Here is a 25,557-nt window from a genome sequence, read left to right on the forward strand (position 1 = left end):
TTTCTTCTTTTTTTGCCGCGGGACGCATACGGTAGGGTAAAAAGTGAGTAGGGAGCCGGTGCGGTAAGAAGCACAAGGTGGTGGGGGGTAGGGCGCTAGTATATATAGACACTGATCGACTACGAGTGTTTCTCACTTGACTTCAGAAGGATGGCGGGCAGATAAGAAGAACCCGATACAAGCTCGGGGGAAAAAAAAAAGAAAAAGGAAATGACATACCACTACAACCGCCGGCAGCACTCTCTTATCACATGCTGCTTTGCTGGCCCCCACGCCCACCCCTTCATTTTCCTTTCTTTCATTCTTTCTTTTTGTTTCATGTCTTATACCGCATTCGAATTCTCTCCATTGCCTTCGTACATAGTACCTGACTACACCTAACTAAACACCCCTACACGCGAGCAAGATATCCCTGCAATCCGTGCTCGCATGCAAACGTACACGAGTTGTTTATTTTCGCGCGTTCTCCACTTCCCGACCGCGTTACTTATGCGTTCCTCGTGCGCGCGGGCGTTGCCCGATATGCTGCAATGCATAGCTGTATAATGCGTCGCAGTGCTCGGACATCGTAGGAGCGTGGGCTGCGCTCGGAGTTGACACACGCGCTCACACCATCCGTACGTACTGCTCGCGTTTATGACGTCCTTTGTGGTTTTTATATCTTGGAACATCCTGTACTTCTTTGCGATGACACTGCAGGCATCGCTTGCAAGCCCCCGATTGCGCCTCCTGCTCCTCACTTATGGTTCTAAGACGACCAAGATAATCTTTGACGCCAATGCGGTCATCACATGGCGCGCTTTTATGCGTACGTATCAAATATGCATACAGTCTGCATACGCACGGGGCCTCTTAGATAGTTGATTTGCTTTGTGTGTCCTGGATCTACCCTTGGGTCACGACGACTGCTAAACACTCAAACACATGCGCGCAATAGAGGTGACATAATAGAGGTAATTAAAATCATAAGGCAAAAGACGTGCTTTTTTTTTTTTTTTTTTTTTTTGTACGGAAGAAAGTACATTAAATAGACAAAGCGCACAGAAGGCTTCCCACTCAACGAGTTTAAGACTAATCGCCCACCGCGTGCTAATAAAGCGTCCCGCATAGTCATTGGTTCGATTCGCACATTGTTTCATGTTCGATAATTTATTTTTCTCGATACGACGCAGATAATCCTTTTGAATGTTTTACCACGAACTATTTCAGCCTTACGCCTATTAACGCACTTGAAAGGGTATGTTTTTCCGCCGGTTCTGCGGTGTTAGGGGCCGAAAGGCATGCAAAAGTGCTAAGTAAAAACTCAGTACGGTCCCGTGTGATCCTGCAGTCAGAGCTGTCCAAGTTGCTGGCCGACCTGCTGGCGCTGAACCCGGACGCGGCGGACTGCCCAGCTCCCCGTGTGCCAGTGTCCCGGTCCCGGTGCCGGGCCCACCCGTGCGTCAGTGACGACGACTGCCGATGGAACAGCCACCGGTGCTGCTTCAACGGATGCGTCTTTACCTGCCTGCCCAAGCTGGCGCCGCCGCCAGGTATATAACTAGCTCATGCGACCTTTCTGCGGACGGGTGGCGCACATCATCCTAACTCGGAGCAGATTCTGTCGAGGATACTGCAATATGCTAGGCCCGAGCAAAACACAGAGTAGGCGTTGGCCAGGCGTAAAATGTGCGAGGGAGCTCAGCCATTATTAGCACGTGCACTCGGTTCGCGTCACCGGGGACGTCCTTCGAGAGTGCGTTGGGACTCCCGTATGCAGACTCATGTCTCGAAGGGTAGAACGTCCTCGAATCCTTTCTAAGAGCGGCAGATTTGCATCGCGAGTGGCGACGACTTTGCCGACTTCTTCAGGGATGCTGGAATAATACACCCTTCGGTGGTGCAGCAGCGCCGTACTCCACCTGTGGCATAGCCTCCTTTATACTCTGCCTGTGGGCAATGCACCATACCAGGCGTGCATATAGCTAGGCTGCTGACTTTCCAACTGCTCTTCAGACCTTTAGCCAACCTTTAGGCATCATATCCCTACTGAAAAACGAAAAGCTCTACGAGGAAATAACCTCACACAATCTCATCAAATCGCATAGACTCTCATACGGTGCACATCATTATCATAAAATATCTTCCATAATTTATGTTAATATACAAGAAACTAAGATCTTACGCAATTATATGCGACTTGTATGCGATTTCTCACGTGAATTGAGTGAGACTGTGTGAGAAAATGTGAGGTTATTGCCTCATACAATTTTTTCAGTATAGCTTTCACTATCTGTTGCGCAACTGCGTTCCTCGCCGATAGCTGTTCAGCTCTCGCATGAGAAAGGTAAAAATAAATCCCTCTGAGAAAAGTGACTGCCACAATATGCCACAGGTTCCCAAATACCATCCTGGCACTGATGCCCTCAGTACGACAACTTCGTTGGCTTTCTCTGTTCTTTGCGACCATGCATGTCGCTGGCTCCGTCACGTCCAGAAGGCGAATATATATGCTTTACACCTATGGCGTACATTGCTCAACAGGTGGTGTTGGTTCCAGCCCGACGTGCTGTGGCATTCGGTTCACCCGTCCGGTCCAGTCCACGCAGTGGGACTCTAGGGGAAGGCCGTCGTCCCGCTTTGTTATGACAGTGCCACCCGGGCTCGATACATATGGCCACTATTTTGGGTGTTGCGGGGAGCCAGGCGACGGGCTTCAGGAAGGGGTGTCTTCCTGGGTCACGCCCCGCCGCCACTCGCTCCGTGTCATCGGCGCCCCAAAAGACGACGGCTGGCCCTCCGCATCTCTCCTCCCTCTCCACATCTTGTCGCAACACCTCGCGCGTGCGCATGCCGGCGCGTACAAGCGCGGTCACAGACCGCGGTGTGTCGCGTCCCCTGCCCCCTTCCCCGGTGGCGCGGCATTTTTCGTTTTAGTGTGACGATCAAAAGTGCGGCGGCGCTGCTGTTATTAAGTGCGTAGACGTGCGCAATTAGCCAAACCATGCGCGCCCATCTGTTCGTCCTGCGGCCGCTAGAGGGACACTATATCGATGGAAGCCGGGAGGAGGCGAGGAGGGACGATACATCCTGTGCCCCCTTCATTTGTGTTCTCTTTTTTGTCCGTGTAACAAACATAAAGCATAAGGGGGTTGGAGGCGTGCCTCTTGGGGGCCCTTCGCGCACCCATCTGAGGGAGCGGCTGTGGCGGCCTGGATGGTTCATTTATTTCCCGCCAGGCTTCCTCCTTGGATGGCTTTTGCGCGGCTGAATACTGTTATCAGCGGCCTGACGATATACGGGGTCCCGGAACCCGTTACAAGGCAAACAGCGATGGGTACAAGGAGTGAAGAAAACGAGCGGGGAAAAGAAAAAGCAGTAGATTCTAAGAACAGCACCCGAATCCTCCATAAAGGCGGTGAGATCCTCGTCTAGCCGTGGAGTTATATGGTTAGCGTTGCGTGATGCGGCCGACGCAAGTGAATAGCCCGCGTTGCTTTCCCGTGTGCTGGGCCTGCAGTGCTGCGGAGAAGTATACGAGGCCTCTAAAAATGGTGCTTTTGAAAACCGTCGCGCCGAGTTATAAAGCAACACTAGACCGAAGGATATATGTCAACCAATACAGGGTGTGTATTGGTTGACGAGAGGTCGCAAGCATATCTAATCGCCTTATCATCGCCTGCTCCGGCTTTCACTGCTCACCCCTGCAGCACAAAATGGCGCCCGTGACGTCCCTTATCCACAAGATCAGTAGCCATTAATACCGTTACTTGTCGCTATATTAGTAACAGTGCTATACTACGCGACTACCTACCAGCGCTGTAGCTCAACAAATTTTGGCCGTCACGGACACGTTTCGAAAATCGCGCGTCTTAGACGCGCAGAATCGCATGTGCTACGTACGCGACCTTCTCCGCCCCGTTCGCGCTGTGGAGCTCTTCGTGACCGTGACGGCCAAAATATGTTTAACCACAGCATGCACCAAAGGTAATCAAATTTTTAAAATCCTAAAAACTGATATGAATAAACCACAAATGGTCAGTTGCAAATCCCCAGTCAGTGCACTAAAGCAGTATTTAAACCTCGGAAATTTTACGTTCAAAGAATTCCCAACTGGTTATTTCTTTCGCTTCACTTGTGTCCGTAAAAGACAACAGCTGGCAAATTGCGCGAATAATTAACTTATTCCAGCCATATGTGCTTCACGGTCACCGCGGGCTTCTCATTATGCAATAGAGAACCGTGACCCGTTCGTCTTTTTTTCTCTTCGTTTCAGTGATCGACTGGGCGAAACAGGTTCGCCCCGGCAACGCTACCAATACGCCGAAGCACTTCACAGGTAGGGATGGACCTGCTGTTTTCCTTCCTTCGCGTTCACATATGTCAGAAAAAAAAAAACAAAAAAAAAAAAAAACAGACAAGCAAATGAAAAAAAAAAAAAAAAACAGTGAAGGAGCGTAATCTCCATTTATAATTAAAACACACGTGCACGGCAGACCTTTGGAGGCTCTTTGAAGACATTCCTCGAGGTGTGAGGCCTTCCGGCACAGCCACGGAGTTAATTTATACGAACTGGGTACGCCAGGCCGCATTCCAGAAACAGCAGCCAAGTTAGTTGTTGATACACGACATGAATGCGCGTAGCACGACCAGTGAAGCATGCACGGCTCTTGGACGGCGAAGGGAATTAACCTGACGGGTCAGAGGCTACTGAAAAAACTGTAAGGGGCAATAACCTCACATTTTCTCACACAATCTCACTCAATTCACATAAGAAATCACGTACAAGTCGCATATAATTGCATACGTTCTCATAGTTTCTTGTACATTATCATAAATTATGTACGATATTTTATGATAATGATGTGCACCGTATGAGACTCTATGCGATTAAATGAGATTTTATGAGGTTATTGCCCTGTACAACTTTTGGTTTTTCAGTCCTCAATCAGGGTCTTGACATGTGTGCACTTAATTACTTTGACTCACCGACGCTCCCCAACCACGCCTTGCAGAGCAAGCTCAATTAACGGATTCTTTTATCACAGACACGCATATTTTAAATGTTGCAGTGATGTAAGCGCGCTGTACCTATACCACGTTGTACACGTGAACCGTCTGCGCGAATCTAGAGGAAGTGTTGACAACCATATGCAAGGACAGGAATAAGCAGAACGACATCGAAGAACTGTATGGTACGATGTGACGGCCCGTTCTGAATACTCCCGTGTTCAAAACCAAAATACAAGGAGGTCCCCACTTGGCACAGACCTACAATGCTCAGATCAAGTACTGTGTTCAATTACAGCGAATTTTGACAGCAAGCCTGCATATATGCACGGTGGTAAACATCGCATGGCAGTTTGTTTCAAAGTAGGAAACATAAAGCGACGCGACAGCCCATGAAATGTGAAGTAACGTAGTTGGTCACGGATATAACGCAAAACGGTTATAACGAAGCGGCTTATAAGCGCTCCTTTACAGAACGGATTAGTTATGTCGAGGTCTCCTGCGCAGGCATCGTGTGCAGCACGGCACCGGTGTACGCGCCGGCGGCGCCACTACAGTGCCCCGAGGGCATGGTGTGCATCACCAGAGACGTCGGGGACCCACTAACCGGGCAGCCCAGCCTCGGAGAGTGCATCGTCGACCCGCACGCCGGGACGAGTGAGGGTCTACTTTGTTATTTCTCCCCATCCTCTTTCTTTTTTTTCCAGAATGAAAGGTGGAATGAAGGTCGAGTGCAGAGCATATGCCTTAAGTGTCCACGACCAGCTGCCTAGGTGGATCTTCGCCACCTTATATGGGCATGCCCAGGAATGCAGCCGTCAATAAGACGACTACAAGAAGTTAGACTGTCAGCTACTAAGAAGGAACATTTACACTTGTGGCTAATGGACAATATTAAGAAAATAGACTACATGACCTCCTTTAAGTTAAAAGAAAGCCTCATTCTATGCCACACCATGGCAAGCCTTCGAAAAAAATAAAAAAGAAAGAAAAGTGGAATAAGGTTAGTGTCTAACACATTGCACCGATGAGAAAAAGTCCTCGCACTCCAAACTTTTATCTCAGTCAAGTGAACAAACTTGCTTACATTCTTTTGTTTCGCGCTCAGTTCAGCTTTCAAGCCACACTTTTTTTATTTTGAAAACTTTTTTGCACACCTGTACTCCCTGTACACTGTTTCAAAAACTGCAGCACTACAAAAGGAAAGGGTGACCTCAGCAAATCAGTATGGCGAGCATTGAGTGATTGCATTCTTAAGTGCATCTCAACATGCACAAGAAATCGGGCAGGAATAAAATCATGATGTGTGCGTCATACTGACTGGCCCACATTACCCTTGCTTTTCATAATACTGCAAACAATTTGTAAACGGAGTTTAATATCTCTTAACAATCAACGCAAGGTGGGTCAAAATGTTGATTAATGCAATAGCGTGAGATGCCCTATTCTACACAAAATCTGGCGTCGGTGTTGCCAGTACTGTGAGCAAGAAATCAGGAGCATGCCTTTGACAGGTGGTACTTGGCAGGTGAGATGGCCCTGCAATTGAATGGTCGTTTGGTTGGGTGATGTCACAAGACCACATGACATGGCCAAGCTGGCAGGAGCTGCCAACTCGAGCTTTGTCTTTGAGGTGGGATGGCGAGGTCAGAATTCAGTCGTCCAGGACCCTAGGATCCAAAGCTAGGTACACTGCTCCCAAGTTCGCGCAGGCGCGTTCATTAGACATGGTTAATGTGGGGCTTTAGCCTATGTTGAATGGTCTTTCATATGATATGGTAGCTTAAAATTGTATTCTAATCAGTGCTAATTAGATAATGAAGATGCAGATTAAAAGATTAGTGTGTTGTGAGTAGCAAAGTGCGTGCAGGTGAACAAGGATCTCAATGTGGAGCTGGCAGATAGAGTCATTAGGGCCATTTGTTTAACCTACACCAGCTACACCAGTGTATCAAATCTCCTATACCTACAATAAATTTTTGCTGCACTGGTGTAGGTGGTGTAGGTTAAAAAAATGGCCCTATAAAAGCGGTCACATCATATCCTTAAAGGTGGAGCGCCCAGAGATGACTATAAAAATACTGGCATAATTGATTAGATCCTACCTCTTGGTGGCAGTAATGAAGGCACAAATTGCAGTTAAATTGATCAAGAGAGTAAGGGGTGAGCAGATGGTGGCGCCACGCTGTGTCCTCTCATTGCAGCTAACATGGCAGCTGCCTGCAGCACATGAAGTGAATGCCATGTTTCACGTCTATACCAGAGCGTTGTAAAGACAGTTATTTTTGGTTATATAAATTTTAGAATAGACTACTTCTCTCTTTTTCAATAAAGTGCAGCTACTTTCATTGTTTGATCTTGCTTGATACGCTTTTAAAATGATTTCAAATCACACAACCAATGCTGCCGTTATATATGCAGCGGCCGGCATCGACAGCGCTGCTGCGGGCAAAAACGGTTGTTGGTAATATCTGTGATAGATATTACCAATTTTATTTAGTGCATTTCATTGCTATTTTATTTAGAACTACCTTAGTCATCTCAGTTATAGTTTTAACAAAATCTGTGCGTCTTGGTTGATGTCATCCTCGGAATTGCCATTGCAAGCCACCTAAATGGCGCGGTAGTTGGGTTTGTAGACACAGTCTATCATTGAGAAACCGAGATTGCCAAATTAAAAAAATTCAGTTTTAATTGGTTGAACTGTGTTTCACAGTGCCACAACCCAGTGCTTGTTAACTTGGGAAAGGAGCTTTTGAGTGACAAAGGAAAGCAGTTGTTGAAAGAGCCAGTAAATTGTGACTTTAACTATCCTCTTGATTTTTTTACAGTGTGCAGGTTGGAATACTGGGTCACATGATGAAGTGTGATAGATTTTAATGTAAGGTCTGAGGAGCAGGAATTCTCAATAAAATCTGTCCCACAGCTACATTATGTAACCCAGTATTCCAGACTGCAATGCATAATAAATGACCCATGCCGCAGTGAATGTGTTAATGTCAAGCCACCACAGTCCAACTTGAATGTCATTAATTCAGGAGATGATGCTGCTCTGTAACCTGCATTTTCAAAAGCAAAAAGTATATAAAAAAAGAACATATTTTGCCTAACCTCTCGACACGAGCACATACTCTTTAATGTCAAAGCACGCACTATGCCTCTAGGTGGAAATGAGAGTTAAGTGCTACACAGTGCTTTTTTCTTGGATGCAACAAAATAACCTTGTGCAATAGTAAATGTTTTTATCATTATCATCAGCCATAGCTCAGCGCAAAATTTATTGCATAACAAGACAATTTCATAATGAAGCTGAATGTAATTTCAAACTAAAGTTTGAGTTACCTTCACCAAATTCTTTACCACACATGTGACAAAAGTGACAGTAAATGCTTAAGGCTTTAAGTATGTTAATGGCATTACTTTCAGAGTTAGTGCGCCTGTTTCTATAAGAGCCACGATGATGATTATAATGCTCGCAAGCCAGTCAGAAATTTACCGATTATAAACTGCTTGTATACAAAATTTCTTGTCAAATTGTCTAAATGTAAAATTAAAATTAACTTGAAGAAAATAACACTGTTCTTGGTTGACAGATTGAAAGAAGTAGCTGCAACCTCCTGTGTCAGCACTCAAGCCAAGAGTATCTATGGCGCTATTCGCACTGAAAATATTGCAGAGGTGCCTCAGTTGACAGAAACTTGTGAACAAGTTAAAAGCTGCTTGATGGAAAGTTATAAATAACAGATTTGCATGCTTTTCTGCTTGTTAAGAGGAGACGAGACATGTATTTTTCAGGTGAATGAATTGTGGCAAACTAAGCATGTTGCGAATAGCAGGAAGTTCGATCTCATTAAATCCCTTTGCGTGATATCGTGCTAATGTCATAAAAGTTTACAACAGTAAGCTCTTATTGGCATTATATTTGTCGATGTGTCATGGACATTTGTATGACTTGTACAGAGCCCAACTAGCTATACTATGCATCACAACTTAGTGGCACTGAAACGAAAATTACAGCCTATGCTAGCCGATCAATTGCAATTCTATCTATGCACTATATTTCTAAGCGGCATGCAGCACAGATGCTGTGTCCCATCATGAGCGTATCAAGCATAAAAACCAATTAGTCAGGTCATCTTTATTAGATTGGTTAGCGTGACCTAGCAAGTCAACTGACTGTCTGATGAAAAGCGCACATTACAGGAGCAATCATGATGTGCTAAAGAAGTGCCCAGAGCTAGGCAAACAGCTAGGTGATAATTCGTTGCAAACAAACACACACTAACAGAGGAACAGTGAAAAACAAGCTCCTGTATTGTGGCCTTTTACTGTTTGTGTGTTTGTCTGCCTGTGTTGTTTAGCCAACACAAAGAGTGCCTGGTCGTACTACTACTATTTTTATGCAGAGTGTTGAGTGCATTAGTACATATCACAGCTTCCACTCCACTGCCAACAAATTTTGAGATAGGGTGTTGATCTGCACAGCATTTCAAGTGTGATTCTGCACAATTTATGGCCTCAAGCGGAGTGTGGCAGACATAGAGGGCAAACGCATCACAACAATAAAGACACACTGACAGAGCCTCTTCACCCTATTTCTGTCCCTTACAGCACTGCCCTCTGGCGATAGCAGCCAGTCACAACTGGAGAGCTTGGGCAGTGAAACAGGTAAGCTTTCCAGCCTATCCACTTGAGCGTCCCTGATAAAAGTCAGCAGACACCTGTCTCCAAAACGTTATCAAATAGAAGCCAACAGCGGTCAGTAACCTACAAAAATAAATATGACCCTGAAGTGATGATAATGACAACCTGGAAGTGACTGCTGATAGTATTTGTGTTTTCCAAGGTCACTGTTTGTCTAGGACCCAACAAGAGTCATTGCAAGCAACAAAACAAAAAGTTCACTGGGATAACCACATTTTCATAGCTAGAACTATAATCATAATTAGGGATGCATATTTTCTGTTTGAATTCTAAAGTGTTAAGTTGGCATTTACTGCAACTTTCAACAAAGGTATGAGGAATTATGTAATCTACTTGATCCATCAGTGTCCATTGTGATTTTGTGCCATAACTGGTCTTAAATGAACCTGACATTCAATTTTTTTTTATTTGCATAACCCTGGTCATGATAAACAAGAAAAACAAATACAAGTTGCTGTGTTGAACAAAAATTGAAATGGTGGTAAGGTAAAAAAAAAAAAAAATGGTTTAAAGGAGTGAACAGCAGTTTAAAGGAGTATTTAGGAAATGCATAGTTTCCCTACAATACCACAAATTGTCCTTCCTTTAGTGCAGAAAAGAAAAAAAAAAGCACAGCGGAGCTGATTTTTTTACAGCAAGTTTCCTCAAAAACCAGGAGGTTCAACTAGTAGAAGAGCAATTGGCACGTAAAGTGTCTTGCATGCGACTATTGAGGCAGCTCCACGACATTTGACTGATCAACTTGAATATACTTGTCGTATTACCCGATGTGGGAATGATGACCAAGATCATTTCCTGACAATATCTCTATAAAATGGTAACAGCATACCAAATTTCACTGCATAAAACAAAATTATCCCTATTATTATTCTAGAGCTTTGAGCCGATTCTACCTCGTTCATTTTTCTTTTGCTTACTTTTAAATGCAACATGTAACAGCATGTCTGTTATATACATGTTTAATGTTTTCCAATTTCTTACTGCCTTAATGCCATATGCCTTGAGGATGTTATATAAATAATTACACATGATCCAGTATCACCGCATCTTAACATAATATAAGCACACTGCCTATCACTGCAAGTTGCATATAGTTCTTATTATTTCCCTCTTTACAACACAGAGCAGAATGCTTTTGATGCATTAAGTACAGCATAATTTCTGCCCCTGCTGCGATTTTCTTTTTGTTGCAGTGTTCCTACCCGGTGGTTGCATCCTGACCAAGGAGCAGTACAAGAGTATGGAGGAGTTCAAACAAAAACCATACATAACAGGATGGTAAGGCACTGGTATTACTAATGTTGCACAATAATGGGGATGCAATTCGTAGCACATTTAATCTTCAGAGCACAAAACTTTATTGGAAGACAAGCACATTGTGTCATAGTAGAACATGACTTTGCATAGTGCTTCACTATGACCAAATACGAGATTCTTGTCACAAATCCAGAGCACACAAGTTTGTTATTGAAACCTTCTAAGATATGTTAGTCAAGCATGCTTATCTCTGTGTGCTGCATTTGTTAATAAAAGCTATATTTATCAGTTTGCAGGAAAGACTAGATGAAACAATGTGAAGTATGTACTAGCACCAGAAGAAAAGCTTTGTAGACGACTTCGAGACATGCAAGAATTTAACTTAACTTTCTTACAAACATGCAAAAGGTGCAGTCCGTGCACAAGAGGACAGTTATACCATTACACCGCTCATTTACGTCTTATATAAGAATTTTGTCACAGATTGTGTTTTCTGTCAAATTTTGTACCTACTTAGCGAGCCAAGCGAGTGCTAAAAATGTTTCACTGGTACCACTACATGCTACATGCGGCGAGTTTTACTGAAAATACTACTGACGTCCTGCTTCTGATGTTCATTTTCAGCACTTGCAAACAAGGCTCTGTCGAGTGCAAGATATCGACACAAAAAAGCTTTGACCGCAGTGAGTATAATTCTGGTCACTATGCACACTCCACTTCAGAGCATTGCTTGTATTGCCTGGGAGAACTGTACACCATCCATTAACTGCCACATACTGCAGTACAAATAAATTATAAAGCTACGAGAAGCGCAAGCCAGAAGTGCACTTGACTTGAATTTTTGCATATAGAAATGGTTATGAAGAATTTATATGTGACCAGCTGCGGCTACTTAGGACATTATTGATTGAACATATGAACATTTTATTTTTGATTCAGATGGGGCAGATCATGCAATAATGCTGAACTTTCGCCTTTATGGTTAAACTATATAACCTCTTGGCTCTTTGTAGTGCTAAAAGCCAGTTTACCATTGAACTGTGGCTACCATTGATAAGATTTGCAAAACAAATAGACAAGCTCCACTTTCTTTGCTTTGTAGCTCCAGGCAATGTTAACAAAGCAACAAGTCTGCACGAAATTGTTACAAGCGTGAGAGAGCGCTAGTCACTTGCACAAGTTCTTGGAAAAGAAACAGTTTCAATTTGCACATGAGAGTGATGGAAATGTTAAGAAATGACTAGTTATTCCGGAATGTAATCAAGCAACATCATGTAGTTAGGCAGGTAAAAGAATATAACCAAACAAGTAAATAAGTTATTCTCAAGTCCCGAGCAAATTTTTTTTTTTTTTTTGAGTATATAGAATGTTCACATTTGATAGGCAGGTGCACAATGGCAGGTCAGCACAATAAACAGTGTCATCACATTTACCTGACAGCACAGTGAAGTTAATATGCAACTAAAAAATAATAAACTTTACTTTCATGCTAATATGGTTAAAATAACAGTATCTGCTCAGTTTAGAGCATCCGTAAGGCACTTTTCCCGACACAAACGGCACATTCACGGCCACATAAGAGTTGACTCCGCTTCTCAAGATCATTAACTCGTGCTGGGTTGTCGACTCATAAGTACAGCGTGTTTGTTGCACAATAACATGTGCACCATAAAATGTTTCTCCCAGCTAAACTGCTGAATCCTTGCAGCTCAAATTTTGCACAAAAGTAAAATTTGGTCGGCAGTATTTTTTATACCAAATTTATTTAGGGCATTTGCCGAGTTTGATCATAAAAGTCGCATGTTTTCATCATATGTGGCGGCGGCGTAGTAAGACAAACCGCTGCCCCAGCAATGGCACTAGTGGCACCATCTCATGGCAGTTGTAGCAGGTTTGTCACAGAAAAAGAGGAGGCAAGCATTGTTTGGCGCAGTGTTTTAAGATGATTTCTCAGATGCTGTATTAATAATAACAAACAAAACTTATTTTGGCCATAACTGCCAATTTCAAAGACTTGTGTATCACACATGAAGACTGTTGTAGAGAGCAAGCTGAGAACTGAACCCAAAGCCTAGTGGTTGCCGTCATGGGCAGGTTTTCGGTAAAGAAACTGGAATGCAATGTTCAGAAAAAAAAAAAAAAAAAAATCGAAGACGAGCAGAGGGCAGCATAACCAGATATTTTGGTCTAGCTAGCTGTATGAATTTCATGCACTCTTTTGCATAAAAAATTGTAACGAATGATCGCGGCCTTTTCACGGATTTTCCCAATCCAGTCAGTCATCACAGGGAAAGTTTTTTGAGCTTCCGAGTGTCGTCTGCTTTTGTCTCTCTGGCACCAATAGTTCAGCTACTCAGTCTGTATTTTTCCCTTTCTCTTCCAAATTGAGTACAGAAACTTTTCATCCAGAAATGATAACAAACTGATGAAGAGAAGGCCATGGCCAATTCAATGCGTTTCGTGCGGAAACAGTTCCGTGTCATGTTTCGCCACTGAACACCGCATTGGAAACCTTTGCCAAGGTGGGTTGCCAGATTGCAATCCACTGGAATCAGGGAGAAAAAGAGATGTGATGCAGGGAGCTCCTGCCCATGGTGCTCTCAGTGATGTGATTGAGACTGCCTTCGAATTCGACTCGTGGCTTCCCTGCCAACACGCAGGCTTGTTATTCGTCACCAGCGCGTCAACTGTGAGCTGAAAGCTGAAAAACAGAGGACTGCCTCCTTACAAGGTTCGCATATAGCAGGAACTCACCTCCCAGGACTTTGAACAATGCATAGCAATCTGTCATGCAGAACAGCAGTCAATAGCAGCAACCCGTGGTCATCTGCAGTTTTTATTATTCACCGATGAACCTGTTTTTTATCTTGATGGCACGGTGAACTGACAAAATACATGATAGTGGTCCTGGGAAAAGCCGAAGTTTTTTATCGTACATCCTGTGCACTCTCCAGGTGTGATCATGGGGTGCGGGATTTGGAGACAAAGTGCCGTTGGAATTTTTTTTTTTTTAAACAACAAAGTGACTGCTGACATGTACCTCTCGCTGCTGCAGAATGAAGTTCTGCCACAGTTGAAAGAAAGGCACATGAAGCAAGATATCTGCATATTCCAACATGATGGTGCTGCACCACAATATGCATCAAAGGCTCGGCACCTTTCGGACGCAACCTCTCCCGAGAAATGGATAGGTCGCGAGTCGCCCAACATGCCCTGGCCAAGGGAGGACACCCGATCTCAACCCATGTGAATTTTTTGTATGGGGCTCTTGTAAAATTTCTCGTGTACACCGCAGGCACACATTAGGTGTGCCAAAAGAACCTTCGAATTCGACTCGTGGCTTCCCTGCCAACACGCAGGCTTGTTATTCGTCACCAGCGCGTCAACTGTGAGCTGAAAGCTGAAAAACAGAGGACTGCCTCCTTACAAGGTTCGCATATAGCAGGAACTCACCTCCCAGGACTTTGAACAATGCATAGCAATCTGTCATGCAGAACAGCAGTCAATAGCAGCAACCCGTGGTCATCTGCAGTTTTTATTATTCACCGATGAACCTGTTTTTTATCTTGATGGCACGGTGAACTGACAAAATACATGATAGTGGTCCTGGGAAAAGCCGAAGTTTTTTATCGTACATCCTGTGCACTCTCCAGGTGTGATCATGGGGTGCGGGATTTGGAGACAAAGTGCCGTTGGAATTTTTTTTTTTTTAAACAACAAAGTGACTGCTGACATGTACCTCTCGCTGCTGCAGAATGAAGTTCTGCCACAGTTGAAAGAAAGGCACATGAAGCAAGATATCTGCATATTCCAACATGATGGTGCTGCACCACAGTATGCATCAAAGGCTCGGCACCTTTCGGACGCAACCTCTCCCGAGAAATGGATAGGTCGCGAGTCGCCCAACATGCCCTGGCCAAGGGAGGACACCCGATCTCAACCCATGTGAATTTTTTGTATGGGGCTCTTGTAAAATTTCTCGTGTACACCGCAGGCACACATTAGGTGTGCCAAAAGAACCTTCGAATTCGACTCGTGGCTTCCCTGCCAACACGCAGGCTTGTTATTCGTCACCAGCGCGTCAACTGTGAGCTGAAAGCTGAAAAACAGAGGACTGCCTCCTTACAAGGTTCGCATATAGCAGGAGCTCACCTCCCAGGACTTTGAACAATGCATAGCAATCTGTCATGCAGAACAGCAGTCAATAGCAGCAACCCGTGGTCATCTGCAGTTTTTATTATTCACCGATGAACCTGTTTTTTATCTTGATGGCACGGTGAACTGACAAAATACATGATAGTGGTCCTGGGAAAAGCCGAAGTTTTTTATCGTACATCCTGTGCACTCTCCAGGTGTGATCATGGGGTGCGGGATTTGGAGACAAAGTGCCGTTGGAATTTTTTTTTTTTTAAACAACAAAGTGACTGCTGACATGTACCTCTCGCTGCTGCAGAATGAAGTTCTGCCACAGTTGAAAGAAAGGCACATGAAGCAAGATATCTGCATATTCCAACATGATGGTGCTGCACCACAATATGCATCAAAGGCTCGGCACCTTTCGGACGCAACCTCTCCCGAGAAATGGATAGGTCGCGAGTCGCCCAACATGCCCTGGCCAAGGGAGGACACCCGATCTCAACCCATGTGAATTTTTTGTATGGGGCTCTTGTAAAATTTCTCGTGTACACCGCAGGCACACATTAGGTGTGCCAAAAGAACCTTCGAATTCGACTCGTGGCTTCCCTGCCAACACGCAGGCTTGTTATTCGTCACCAGCGCGTCAACTGTGAGCTGAAAGCTGAAAAACAGAGGACTGCCTCCTTACAAGGTTCGCATATAGCAGGAACTCACCTCCCAGGACTTTGAACAATGCATAGCAATCTGTCATGCAGAACAGCAGTCAATAGCAGCAACCCGTGGTCATCTGCAGTTTTTATTATTCACCGATGAACCTGTTTTTTATCTTGATGGCACGGTGAACTGACAAAATACATGATAGTGGTCCTGGGAAAAGCCGAAGTTTTTTATCGTACATCCTGTGCACTCTCCAGGTGTGATCATGGGGTGCGGGATTTGGAGACAAAGTGCCGTTGGAATTTTTTTTTTTTAAACAACAAAGTGACTGCTGACATGTACCTCTCGCTGCTGCAGAATGAAGTTCTGCCACAGTTGAAAGAAAGGCACATGAAGCAAGATATCTGCATATTCCAACATGATGGTGCTGCACCACAATATGCATCAAAGGCTCGGCACCTTTCGGACGCAACCTCTCCCGAGAAATGGATAGGTCGCGAGTCGCCCAACATGCCCTGGCCAAGGGAGGACACCCGATCTCAACCCATGTGAATTTTTTGTATGGGGCTCTTGTAAAATTTCTCGTGTACACCGCAGGCACACATTAGGTGTGCCAAAAGAACCTTCGAATTCGACTCGTGGCTTCCCTGCCAACACGCAGGCTTGTTATTCGTCACCAGCGCGTCAACTGTGAGCTGAAAGCTGAAAAACAGAGGACTGCCTCCTTACAAGGTTCGCATATAGCAGGAGCTCACCTCCCAGGACTTTGAACAATGCATAGCAATCTGTCATGCAGAACAGCAGTCAATAGCAGCAACCCGTGGTCATCTGCAGTTTTTATTATTCACCGATGAACCTGTTTTTTATCTTGATGGCATGGTGAACTGACAAAATACATGATAGTGGTCCTGGGAAAAGCCGAAGTTTTTTATCGTACATCCTGTGCACTCTCCAGGTGTGATCATGGGGTGCGGGATTTGGAGACAAAGTGCCGTTGGAATTTTTTTTTTTTAAACAACAAAGTGACTGCTGACATGTACCTCTCGCTGCTGCAGAATGAAGTTCTGCCACAGTTGAAAGAAAGGCACATGAAGCAAGATATCTGCATATTCCAACATGATGGTGCTGCACCACAATATGCATCAAAGGCTCGGCACCTTTCGGACGCAACCTCTCCCGAGAAATGGATAGGTCGCGAGTCGCCCAACATGCCCTGGCCAAGGGAGGACACCCGATCTCAACCCATGTGAATTTTTTGTATGGGGCTCTTGTAAAATTTCTCGTGTACACCGCAGGCACACATTAGGTGTGCCAAAAGAACCTTCGAATTCGACTCGTGGCTTCCCTGCCAACACGCAGGCTTGTTATTCGTCACCAGCGCGTCAACTGTGAGCTGAAAGCTGAAAATCAGAGGACTGCCTCCTTACAAGGTTCGCATATAGCAGGAACTCACCTCCCAGGACTTTGAACAATGCATAGCAATCTGTCATGCAGAACAGCAGTCAATAGCAGCAACCCGTGGTCATCTGCAGTTTTTATTATTCACCGATGAACCTGTTTTTTATCTTGATGGCACGGTGAACTGACAAAATACATGATAGTGGTCCTGGGAAAAGCCGAAGTTTTTTATCGTACATCCTGTGCACTCTCCAGGTGTGATCATGGGGTGCGGGATTTGGAGACAAAGTGCCGTTGGAATTTTTTTTTTTTAAACAACAAAGTGACTGCTGACATGTACCTCTCGCTGCTGCAGAATGAAGTTCTGCCACAGTTGAAAGAAAGGCACATGAAGCAAGATATCTGCATATTCCAACATGATGGTGCTGCACCACAATATGCATCAAAGGCTCGGCACCTTTCGGACGCAACCTCTCCCGAGAAATGGATAGGTCGCGAGTCGCCCAACATGCCCTGGCCAAGGGAGGACACCCGATCTCAACCCATGTGAATTTTTTGTATGGGGCTCTTGTAAAATTTCTCGTGTACACCGCAGGCACACATTAGGTGTGCCAAAAGAACCTTCGAATTCGACTCGTGGCTTCCCTGCCAACACGCAGGCTTGTTATTCGTCACCAGCGCGTCAACTGTGAGCTGAAAGCTGAAAAACAGAGGACTGCCTCCTTACAAGGTTCGCATATAGCAGGAACTCACCTCCCAGGACTTTGAACAATGCATAGCAATCTGTCATGCAGAACAGCAGTCAATAGCAGCAACCCGTGGTCATCTGCAGTTTTTATTATTCACCGATGAACCTGTTTTTTATCTTGATGGCACGGTGAACTGACAAAATACATGATAGTGGTCCTGGGAAAAGCCGAAGTTTTTTATCGTACATCCTGTGCACTCTCCAGGTGTGATCATGGGGTGCGGGATTTGGAGACAAAGTGCCGTTGGAATTTTTTTTTTTTAAACAACAAAGTGACTGCTGACATGTACCTCTCGCTGCTGCAGAATGAAGTTCTGCCACAGTTGAAAGAAAGGCACATGAAGCAAGATATCTGCATATTCCAACATGATGGTGCTGCACCACAATATGCATCAAAGGCTCGGCACCTTTCGGACGCAACCTCTCCCGAGAAATGGATAGGTCGCGAGTCGCCCAACATGCCCTGGCCAAGGGAGGACACCCGATCTCAACCCATGTGAATTTTTTGTATGGGGCTCTTGTAAAATTTCTCGTGTACACCGCAGGCACACATTAGGTGTGCCAAAAGAACCTTCGAATTCGACTCGTGGCTTCCCTGCCAACACGCAGGCTTGTTATTCGTCACCAGCGCGTCAACTGTGAGCTGAAAGCTGAAAAACAGAGGACTGCCTCCTTACAAGGTTCGCATATAGCAGGAGCTCACCTCCCAGGACTTTGAACAATGCATAGCAATCTGTCATGCAGAACAGCAGTCAATAGCAGCAACCCGTGGTCATCTGCAGTTTTTATTATTCACCGATGAACCTGTTTTTTATCTTGATGGCACGGTGAACTGACAAAATACATGATAGTGGTCCTGGGAAAAGCCGAAGTTTTTTATCGTACATCCTGTGCACTCTCCAGGTGTGATCATGGGGTGCGGGATTTGGAGACAAAGTGCCGTTGGAATTTTTTTTTTTTAAACAACAAAGTGACTGCTGACATGTACCTCTCGCTGCTGCAGAATGAAGTTCTGCCACAGTTGAAAGAAAGGCACATGAAGCAAGATATCTGCATATTCCAACATGATGGTGCTGCACCACAATATGCATCAAAGGCTCGGCACCTTTCGGACGCAACCTCTCCCGAGAAATGGATAGGTCGCGAGTCGCCCAACATGCCCTGGCCAAGGGAGGACACCCGATCTCAACCCATGTGAATTTTTTGTATGGGGCTCTTGTAAAATTTCTCGTGTACACCGCAGGCACACATTAGGTGTGCCAAAAGAATATATTGCGCACGCATTCGAACAGATCACTGATAAAATGTGTGCCAACGTCTTCAGGAGCTAAGAACAGTGCTTGGAGAAATGCATTCAAGCCAATGGCAGCCACATATAAGGCTGAACTGCACATCTTGAGAAACGGCCCTTTTCAGGGTTACCCAACCCTTGCCTGATGAGAGGTTGTGCACCACCACTGCTCCTGACCCTACTCTGAGTACCAAATGGTGTCCACATCATAGTACCAAAATGCTTTCAGGATAGCGTTTAAATGCTACTATGATTTATTCTAAAGTACAGACGACAGCGGACGACACTCTAAGCTTGAAAAGCTTTAACGTGATACGCATACAAAAGTCTTCGAAATTAGTGCAGTTTTAGCCAAACTATGTTTTGTTTGTTATTATTAACACAGAAGTCAAGAAATGATCTTCAAACCTTCTGCCAAACAACGTTCATCCCTTTTTTCCTGTGACAGAGTTGCTGCAGACCGCACGAAATGGGGCACCATCGCTTGGGCAGTGGTTTGTCTTGCTTTGCTGCCACTGCATACGATGGGAACATCAGACTACTTCTGATTGAATCAGGCTAATACCCCCCAAAAATATGTGATAAAGAAATACTGGTGACCAAATGCCATTTCTGCGAAATGTGAGCTGAAAGCATTCAGCAGTTTAGCTGCGAGAAGCATTCTACAGCGTGCGTGTAATTGTGCAACACACTGTTATATCGAAAGTTCAGTACATTTTCCAAACCATGCAATTCTGGAGTCGTCGTTACGGTTTCACACAAAGATTAGCTACTCCATTTTTCTCCATGACACATAGTTATGAGCCCCTCATTAAGATTAACACAACCATAACATCCACGTTTTTGTGTTCTGTGCAATTATCTTTCTTTTGTGTCAGTATGTCAGGGGCATAAGAAATTATCCCGTATTGTAATGTTTTTTTTTCTCAAGTATGAGGTCACAAATCAACGTACAAGTCAACTTATAACTGGGCAGACACAACAGGTCTACTCATACTTTTATACATACGCCAGGCATTCCCCAGAAACAAATATAGAAACATATAAACACTATTCAAGACCTTTAACACAATTTGCTATATATGCTGTGCATTAGAAAAGAACTACTCAATGTGTCCTTTATCACAATGTATGCATACTGTGTTACTAGAGCTAATGCAAAACAAACTGTATACAAAAATAAGAAAACTCAATGAATATCACAGCTGAAACGTCACTCTCACAATGCCATTTCATCTTTGCAGAAAGGCCCAAGAAGCGGTGACGTCACTATTCTCCAAGGATGACATCTTGAAATCTTTTGTACATAGTGTACATAGCACTCGAAGAAGAACATGGCTCCCCTTAGCCGCCAGTGATGTTGACGTTATGTCACGGGCAATGTCGACTCGACAAGGCAACCTGAGCAATCAAGGATAACAACATTTCAGTCTCAGAGTTCTGCCGAGCATGACAGGCTGAACCAGAAGTGTGTCAAGACCTGGCACAAAATGTGCTTGCTTTGAGTTTTAAAACTCATGTCTGACATGGAAATGCAGGGTTGATTCCCGTGTCAGTAAAAAGTATTTTTGGTTGTGATGAATAGGAAACAAATGAGGTATGAGTAATCATTTTGTGCTGTTTCACAGTTGTTAACAGAAACATGTGGAATGTGTGTTTTCGAAGCCTACTTTCTATGATCCAAAATATTTTCCACGGTATGATTAGTGTATAACTGCTCTTTAGCGGTAGGAACAGGCAGTTTTTCAGCAGCACAGCTATGGCTATGATAGGAGGATCAATTTTTTAGAATGCTTAATCACACTGCATACTTTTTTTAAGGAAAGAGTGCTGTGCCTTATGAGCCAAATGCCACCCAAGCTATATATTTACACATAATCAGTCCTGGTGACAAACTTTACCAGTAACAGATAGCAAATTAGACCGATGTGCTGAGAGCAGAAGTCAGATGCACTATATTCGCAGACAGCTTTCTGTGGCTGTGCAGCCAAGGCCACAGGAGTGGGACTTTTGTCACTGTGTTACTGCACCAAGCAATTTCAGACTATCTGGCCTCAGTTACGGTTTCAGTTTCAGCTCCGCCCTTGCTTTGAATAATAGCGTTCGAGCTGCCAATGGTGCAGAAATGTGTTTCATTAAACCACCAAAGGCTTGAGTGAACTAAATTTGCGGTTCACAAATATACCACACTATGTAAGTAGTAAAAACAAGCAAACTGTGAAAGAGTTCAGAAACTGGCAGGTGGAAGCGCATGCACAGCCCACGTACGCTTCGCAGGAATCCCAACAGATGGTGCAGCCCTCAGCATTCGCACGGCATACTGTACTGATGCTATAATGCCACACTATGTTGTACTGGCTTGCATTGCAGTACAATCTTGATGTAATAATAATGTGAACGCTTCCGTATTGGTGTAGTATTTAAGAGCCCAAGTTCAGTTAATGATGGCTATTTTCCCTGCAGACAGTTACTGCAGTGACGCAATTGTTAAATGACATTGGCCAAACGTGCAGCAACCAGTCCTGTGGTTGCATTTGTCATGCTGCAGAAAGCTGGACTAGGTACAGAGCAATGATCACCTCCACATCTCAATAAAGGTTCTGTTGAATTACAAAAGCAACCTACCGTTACCAAGTTTTTTTTATTTATATTTTTTTTTATTTTTTAGCAGAATCTGTGGATGGAAAGGACAGAAAATAAATGCAATCACGCAGAAAGCAACTTGCAAACAAGAGCCGGAAGCGCTGGCTAAGAATTATTTGCCAAAATGGTATTACAATATAAGAGCAGTTCATTAGCAATGCTATGTTTTACAAGACTGCTGGTCCCGCCTTGTTCATTCAAGGTCAAAGCCACAGAACAAATAAATAGATACGAGAAACCTCTCCCTCCGCTTAAGTTTGGAGAAGCTGCAAAAGGACAGCTTGAAGAGTAGCTTAGTATGCTTTTTCTAGCTTTAATATGGCGAACTGCAACTGATAATAACTTTGATTACAATTATGTACTGCATGTAATGTGCTAGGCTTGAAGCAAACATGTACAGCTGAAAAAAATGGTAAATTCGTCAAGATCTGATGTGAAGCTACAAGCGTTTCATTTGTTCCTTGAGCACAATTGTAGCAATGTCTGCATACGATATATATTTCAACGACAATCGTTTCCCATCACACATGTGCAACAGCGCATATTTGCTGGAGACGATGAAGTCTCCATCAAGGCTGAGCTCTTGGCATTTTCACACATCAAAGTCTGCCACCTTTTAATCACTCAAATTACACAAAAATGGCGAGAACAGCCAACTTGTAGCAGGTGCTCCGTGTGTTACTGAATGCCTATAAAAAATGTGGCTCTGGCACTCATGAAATAATGAATTAACATGGTAACTTGAGATGCAAAGTGGGGTAGCAGACATCAAGTACTTGCAACTTGATGCCAAACAGTATTGGCTCAGCACTTTAATTGTGCTAGTTTTATAATTTGTAAGACCCATTACTGGCTGAAATTTCTGCATGATAAAGCTTCTCCACATTTTTATACTGAAGCACAGAATTAATCTGAAGTAGCCTTACACAGGTTGCAAACGAAAATAACAAGTCATGTACGTTCATACTTTAGAATATAAACATGGCCTTGTTCAGGGCACCTACAATTTTAAATTGGGTTATTCTAGGCTAAGTTTAGCTATCTTTGAACAGCTGCCAGCTTTTTCTGCATTTTGTGCTCTTCATTATTCCTTGTTCTATGGTACAGCAAACTTGAATAAGCGTGGCAGGTGGTTTAGTATGGTTTGGTTTACGTGGTTTAATGGCCTGAAGCAACATGGGCTACACAGGGTACCACAGAGGAGGGCCCTGAATAATTTGAATAATTGTGAGCCAAGAGGAAGACAGGTCCTCTTGTCAAAATATTGATCAGTGGACTAAGATTCCCTTCTTGGTCAAGGTGACGCTGTGAGAACCATCTTCAGTCTTCACTTCTACATGTGTGTCATAGTGTATGCCACCTTTGGTAAATATTGCACAGCAAGTCAATCTTCTCTTTTCCCAAAACATAGCAAGGACTCAGTAGACGCAAACAAACTTTTCTCGCTCAATAGATTAAGGAGCAAATTCCGAAAACTGTAGTATCTTCCTGTACAGCAAACATGGTTGTTCGCAACCTCAGAACATGTATATATATATTGTTGAGTTTTTGAAGCCAGCAGAAGACAATGCTCAAACGAATAAAGAAAAGTGAGCAGAAAAACTCTTGCCTCGAATTCCTTGCCTGGTATGAGCATTCCTCTTAGCTCTGGGTGTCACCCCGAGTTGAGAGACAGCGCAGCTTTCCTGACGTTCTCAAGCCCCTGAGATGGGCAGTTACAACGTGGGCAAGAGTAGTTGGCATCGGCTGTGACTTGGCTCTGTGAAAGAAAAAAAAAAGTGATATCCCAATCACGATGACACAAATCTCACAGGGTCGCAAGAAATATATTCTATCATTATAAAATGAACCAAATCACTAGAAATGCGTGCATGAAAATCTGTTTATGATTATGTGTCGTCCTTCAGTGCTCATGGTGCGTGCTGCCTGGCAGAACATTGAGGCACACGCGCTGGCTGGTGAAGGCAGCACATTCTGCTCACGGGTGCCTCCACAGCCTGTGCATTCGTATAATCCATAGCGGCAAGGGATAGTACTCAGAGCAGCCAAATTTTTGCGCATTCTACATGATTAACTTTAGCGGGGAAATTTTATTGATCTGCATCACTCTACAACTTCTGCGGCGGTATTATCAAGATTCTACTTAGTTGCATTACATGCAGCAAGTTCCACAATTTCTCGCATCCCTTAGGGTGCTTCCTTCAGCTGAAGTATTGAATTGTTTGTGCTCAAGGTTTGCATAAAACCGGCATTTGGTATTGTTTTATACCACATCTGTTTGAGGTACTAAGCGGATTTAATTAGATGAAATTGGAAGTTCGCACTGCCTGCGGTGATGGCAAACCAAAACAAGCCGCTATCCCAGTGATGGTATCAGTAGCACCATCTCATTTTGTTTATAGCAACGCTGCCACGGAGATCCAGAAAAAAAAGAGGGGGGGGGAGGCATTGTTTCACTGCGTTGTGTAGTGTTTAAAGATTCCTTCTAACTTATGATCATCATGCAAACAAAACTTAATTTGCCCAAAACTGCACTAATTTGAAGACCTTTGTTCATGTATCGCAATGAATCACTTTTTTCTATCTTAGCATAAAATGAGATGCAATGGTGCTATCGTTGGGACAGCGGCTTGTTTTGCTTCACATTAGGTGCACACAATGGAAATATCCGATTCCTTCAGATCGAGTCAGGGAAGTGACCTAAACAAATGTGACATAAAACAATACAGCCGGCCAAGAGTCAATTCAGATTTGAGTGAACAGTATACTAATTTAGCTGAGAGAAACAACCTACAGGGTGCATAAAATTATGGATCACGCTACAGTGCAACACCTCGGGTAGTGCTTGTGACTATCAACAAATTCGTCATTTGAAATGAGGAAACTGAACGCATCCAACATAGAAGGGTATCACCTAAAGTTTGAATAAGCATTAGCTGAGCAGCTTGATATTCTGCAGGCTTGTCTTGAAAAAAAAAAAACACAAAAAAAACACAAAAAAACTAACTGTGACATAACTTTAGAGTTTACAAGAACAGAATGGTGGGCTAATTGCCTCGTCATCACAGAGGAGCAGTACCAGAGAAACACGACAGAAGTAAATGAAGTGACACATTCAATGTGCTGGTCAGTGATGGTACCATTTGCTATGAAAATGCAATTTTTTCGTACAAAAAGCAAGAAAGGGACATTAGGAATGCCTGTCAACTGTGACACACAGAAAGTCAATCTCCTTTTGACGTGACATAACAGAACTGCTGCTACCGTCATTCTTCAAATAGTAAAATTCAAGAGAATTCAACTTCATCAGCAGCAGACTCGTTAATGCAAGCTTAAAAAAACCAAAGATTTGTCTTTGGATTACCAGAAATGCACCTTAATGTGATCCAAGGCTAAACATGACTAGTATTATAGATAAATATGCACAGAAAAAGTATTTTGAAACCATTTCTATGCAAACATCGATAAACACATTAGCACAACATAAAGTACTATCACAAAGCATGGCATGTTCACTTGACTAGCAGTTAAAAAGAAAGGTAATAATGCGTGCTGTTTTATCAATAGAGCAAAATTGTATTAACTGAGACCTCACAGATTGAAAAAAATAATAATAATAATAATAAACTCAAAATTATTCTAAGGTGAAATAATTAAATGAGTAATTAAATGACGCCTGTGTCAGCAGCCCGTCCTTGGCGTTGTCAGCAAAGGAGCTTAGATATCTAGCTAC

The 25,557-nt window shown here is 43.7% G+C and overlaps 2 protein-coding genes across 3 annotated transcripts in view; one reads left to right on the top strand and one right to left on the bottom strand.

The window, feature by feature from the left end:
* LOC146196492 (uncharacterized) overlaps positions 1-20,560 on the top strand; it is an 84,569-nt gene extending 64,009 nt beyond the window's left edge. The window contains exons 2-8 of one of the 2 annotated variants that reach the window (XM_084598247.1): positions 1,331-1,532; positions 4,256-4,318; positions 5,497-5,646; positions 9,601-9,657; positions 10,887-10,971; positions 11,575-11,633; positions 20,426-20,560. In XM_084598247.1, the coding sequence (XP_084454373.1) occupies positions 1,331-1,532; positions 4,256-4,318; positions 5,497-5,646; positions 9,601-9,657; positions 10,887-10,971; positions 11,575-11,633; positions 20,426-20,445 (636 nt within the window). In that variant the 3' untranslated portion in view covers positions 20,446-20,560. Of the gene's footprint in view, positions 1-1,330; positions 1,533-4,255; positions 4,319-5,496; positions 5,647-9,600; positions 9,658-10,886; positions 10,972-11,574; positions 13,082-20,425 lie in introns of those variants that run through there. The other variant, XM_084598248.1, reaches the window with a different exon arrangement.
* Positions 17,346-25,557, bottom strand: part of Pex2 (peroxisomal biogenesis factor 2) — a 32,372-nt gene continuing 24,160 nt past the window's right edge. Inside the window, exons 9-10 of the mRNA XM_084598246.1 lie at positions 23,434-23,583; positions 17,346-20,582 (exon numbers count right to left, since the gene is read on the bottom strand). Coding sequence (XP_084454372.1) covers positions 23,479-23,583 — 105 coding nt within the window. The 3' untranslated portion in view covers positions 17,346-20,582; positions 23,434-23,478. The remainder of the gene's footprint in view (positions 20,583-23,433; positions 23,584-25,557) is intronic.

The sequence above is a fragment of the Amblyomma maculatum genome, chromosome 3 (assembly GCF_055883805.1).
Source record: "Amblyomma maculatum isolate TAMU_Amacu chromosome 3, ASM5588380v1, whole genome shotgun sequence".
NCBI classification, from domain to species: Eukaryota; Metazoa; Arthropoda; class Arachnida; order Ixodida; family Ixodidae; genus Amblyomma; species Amblyomma maculatum.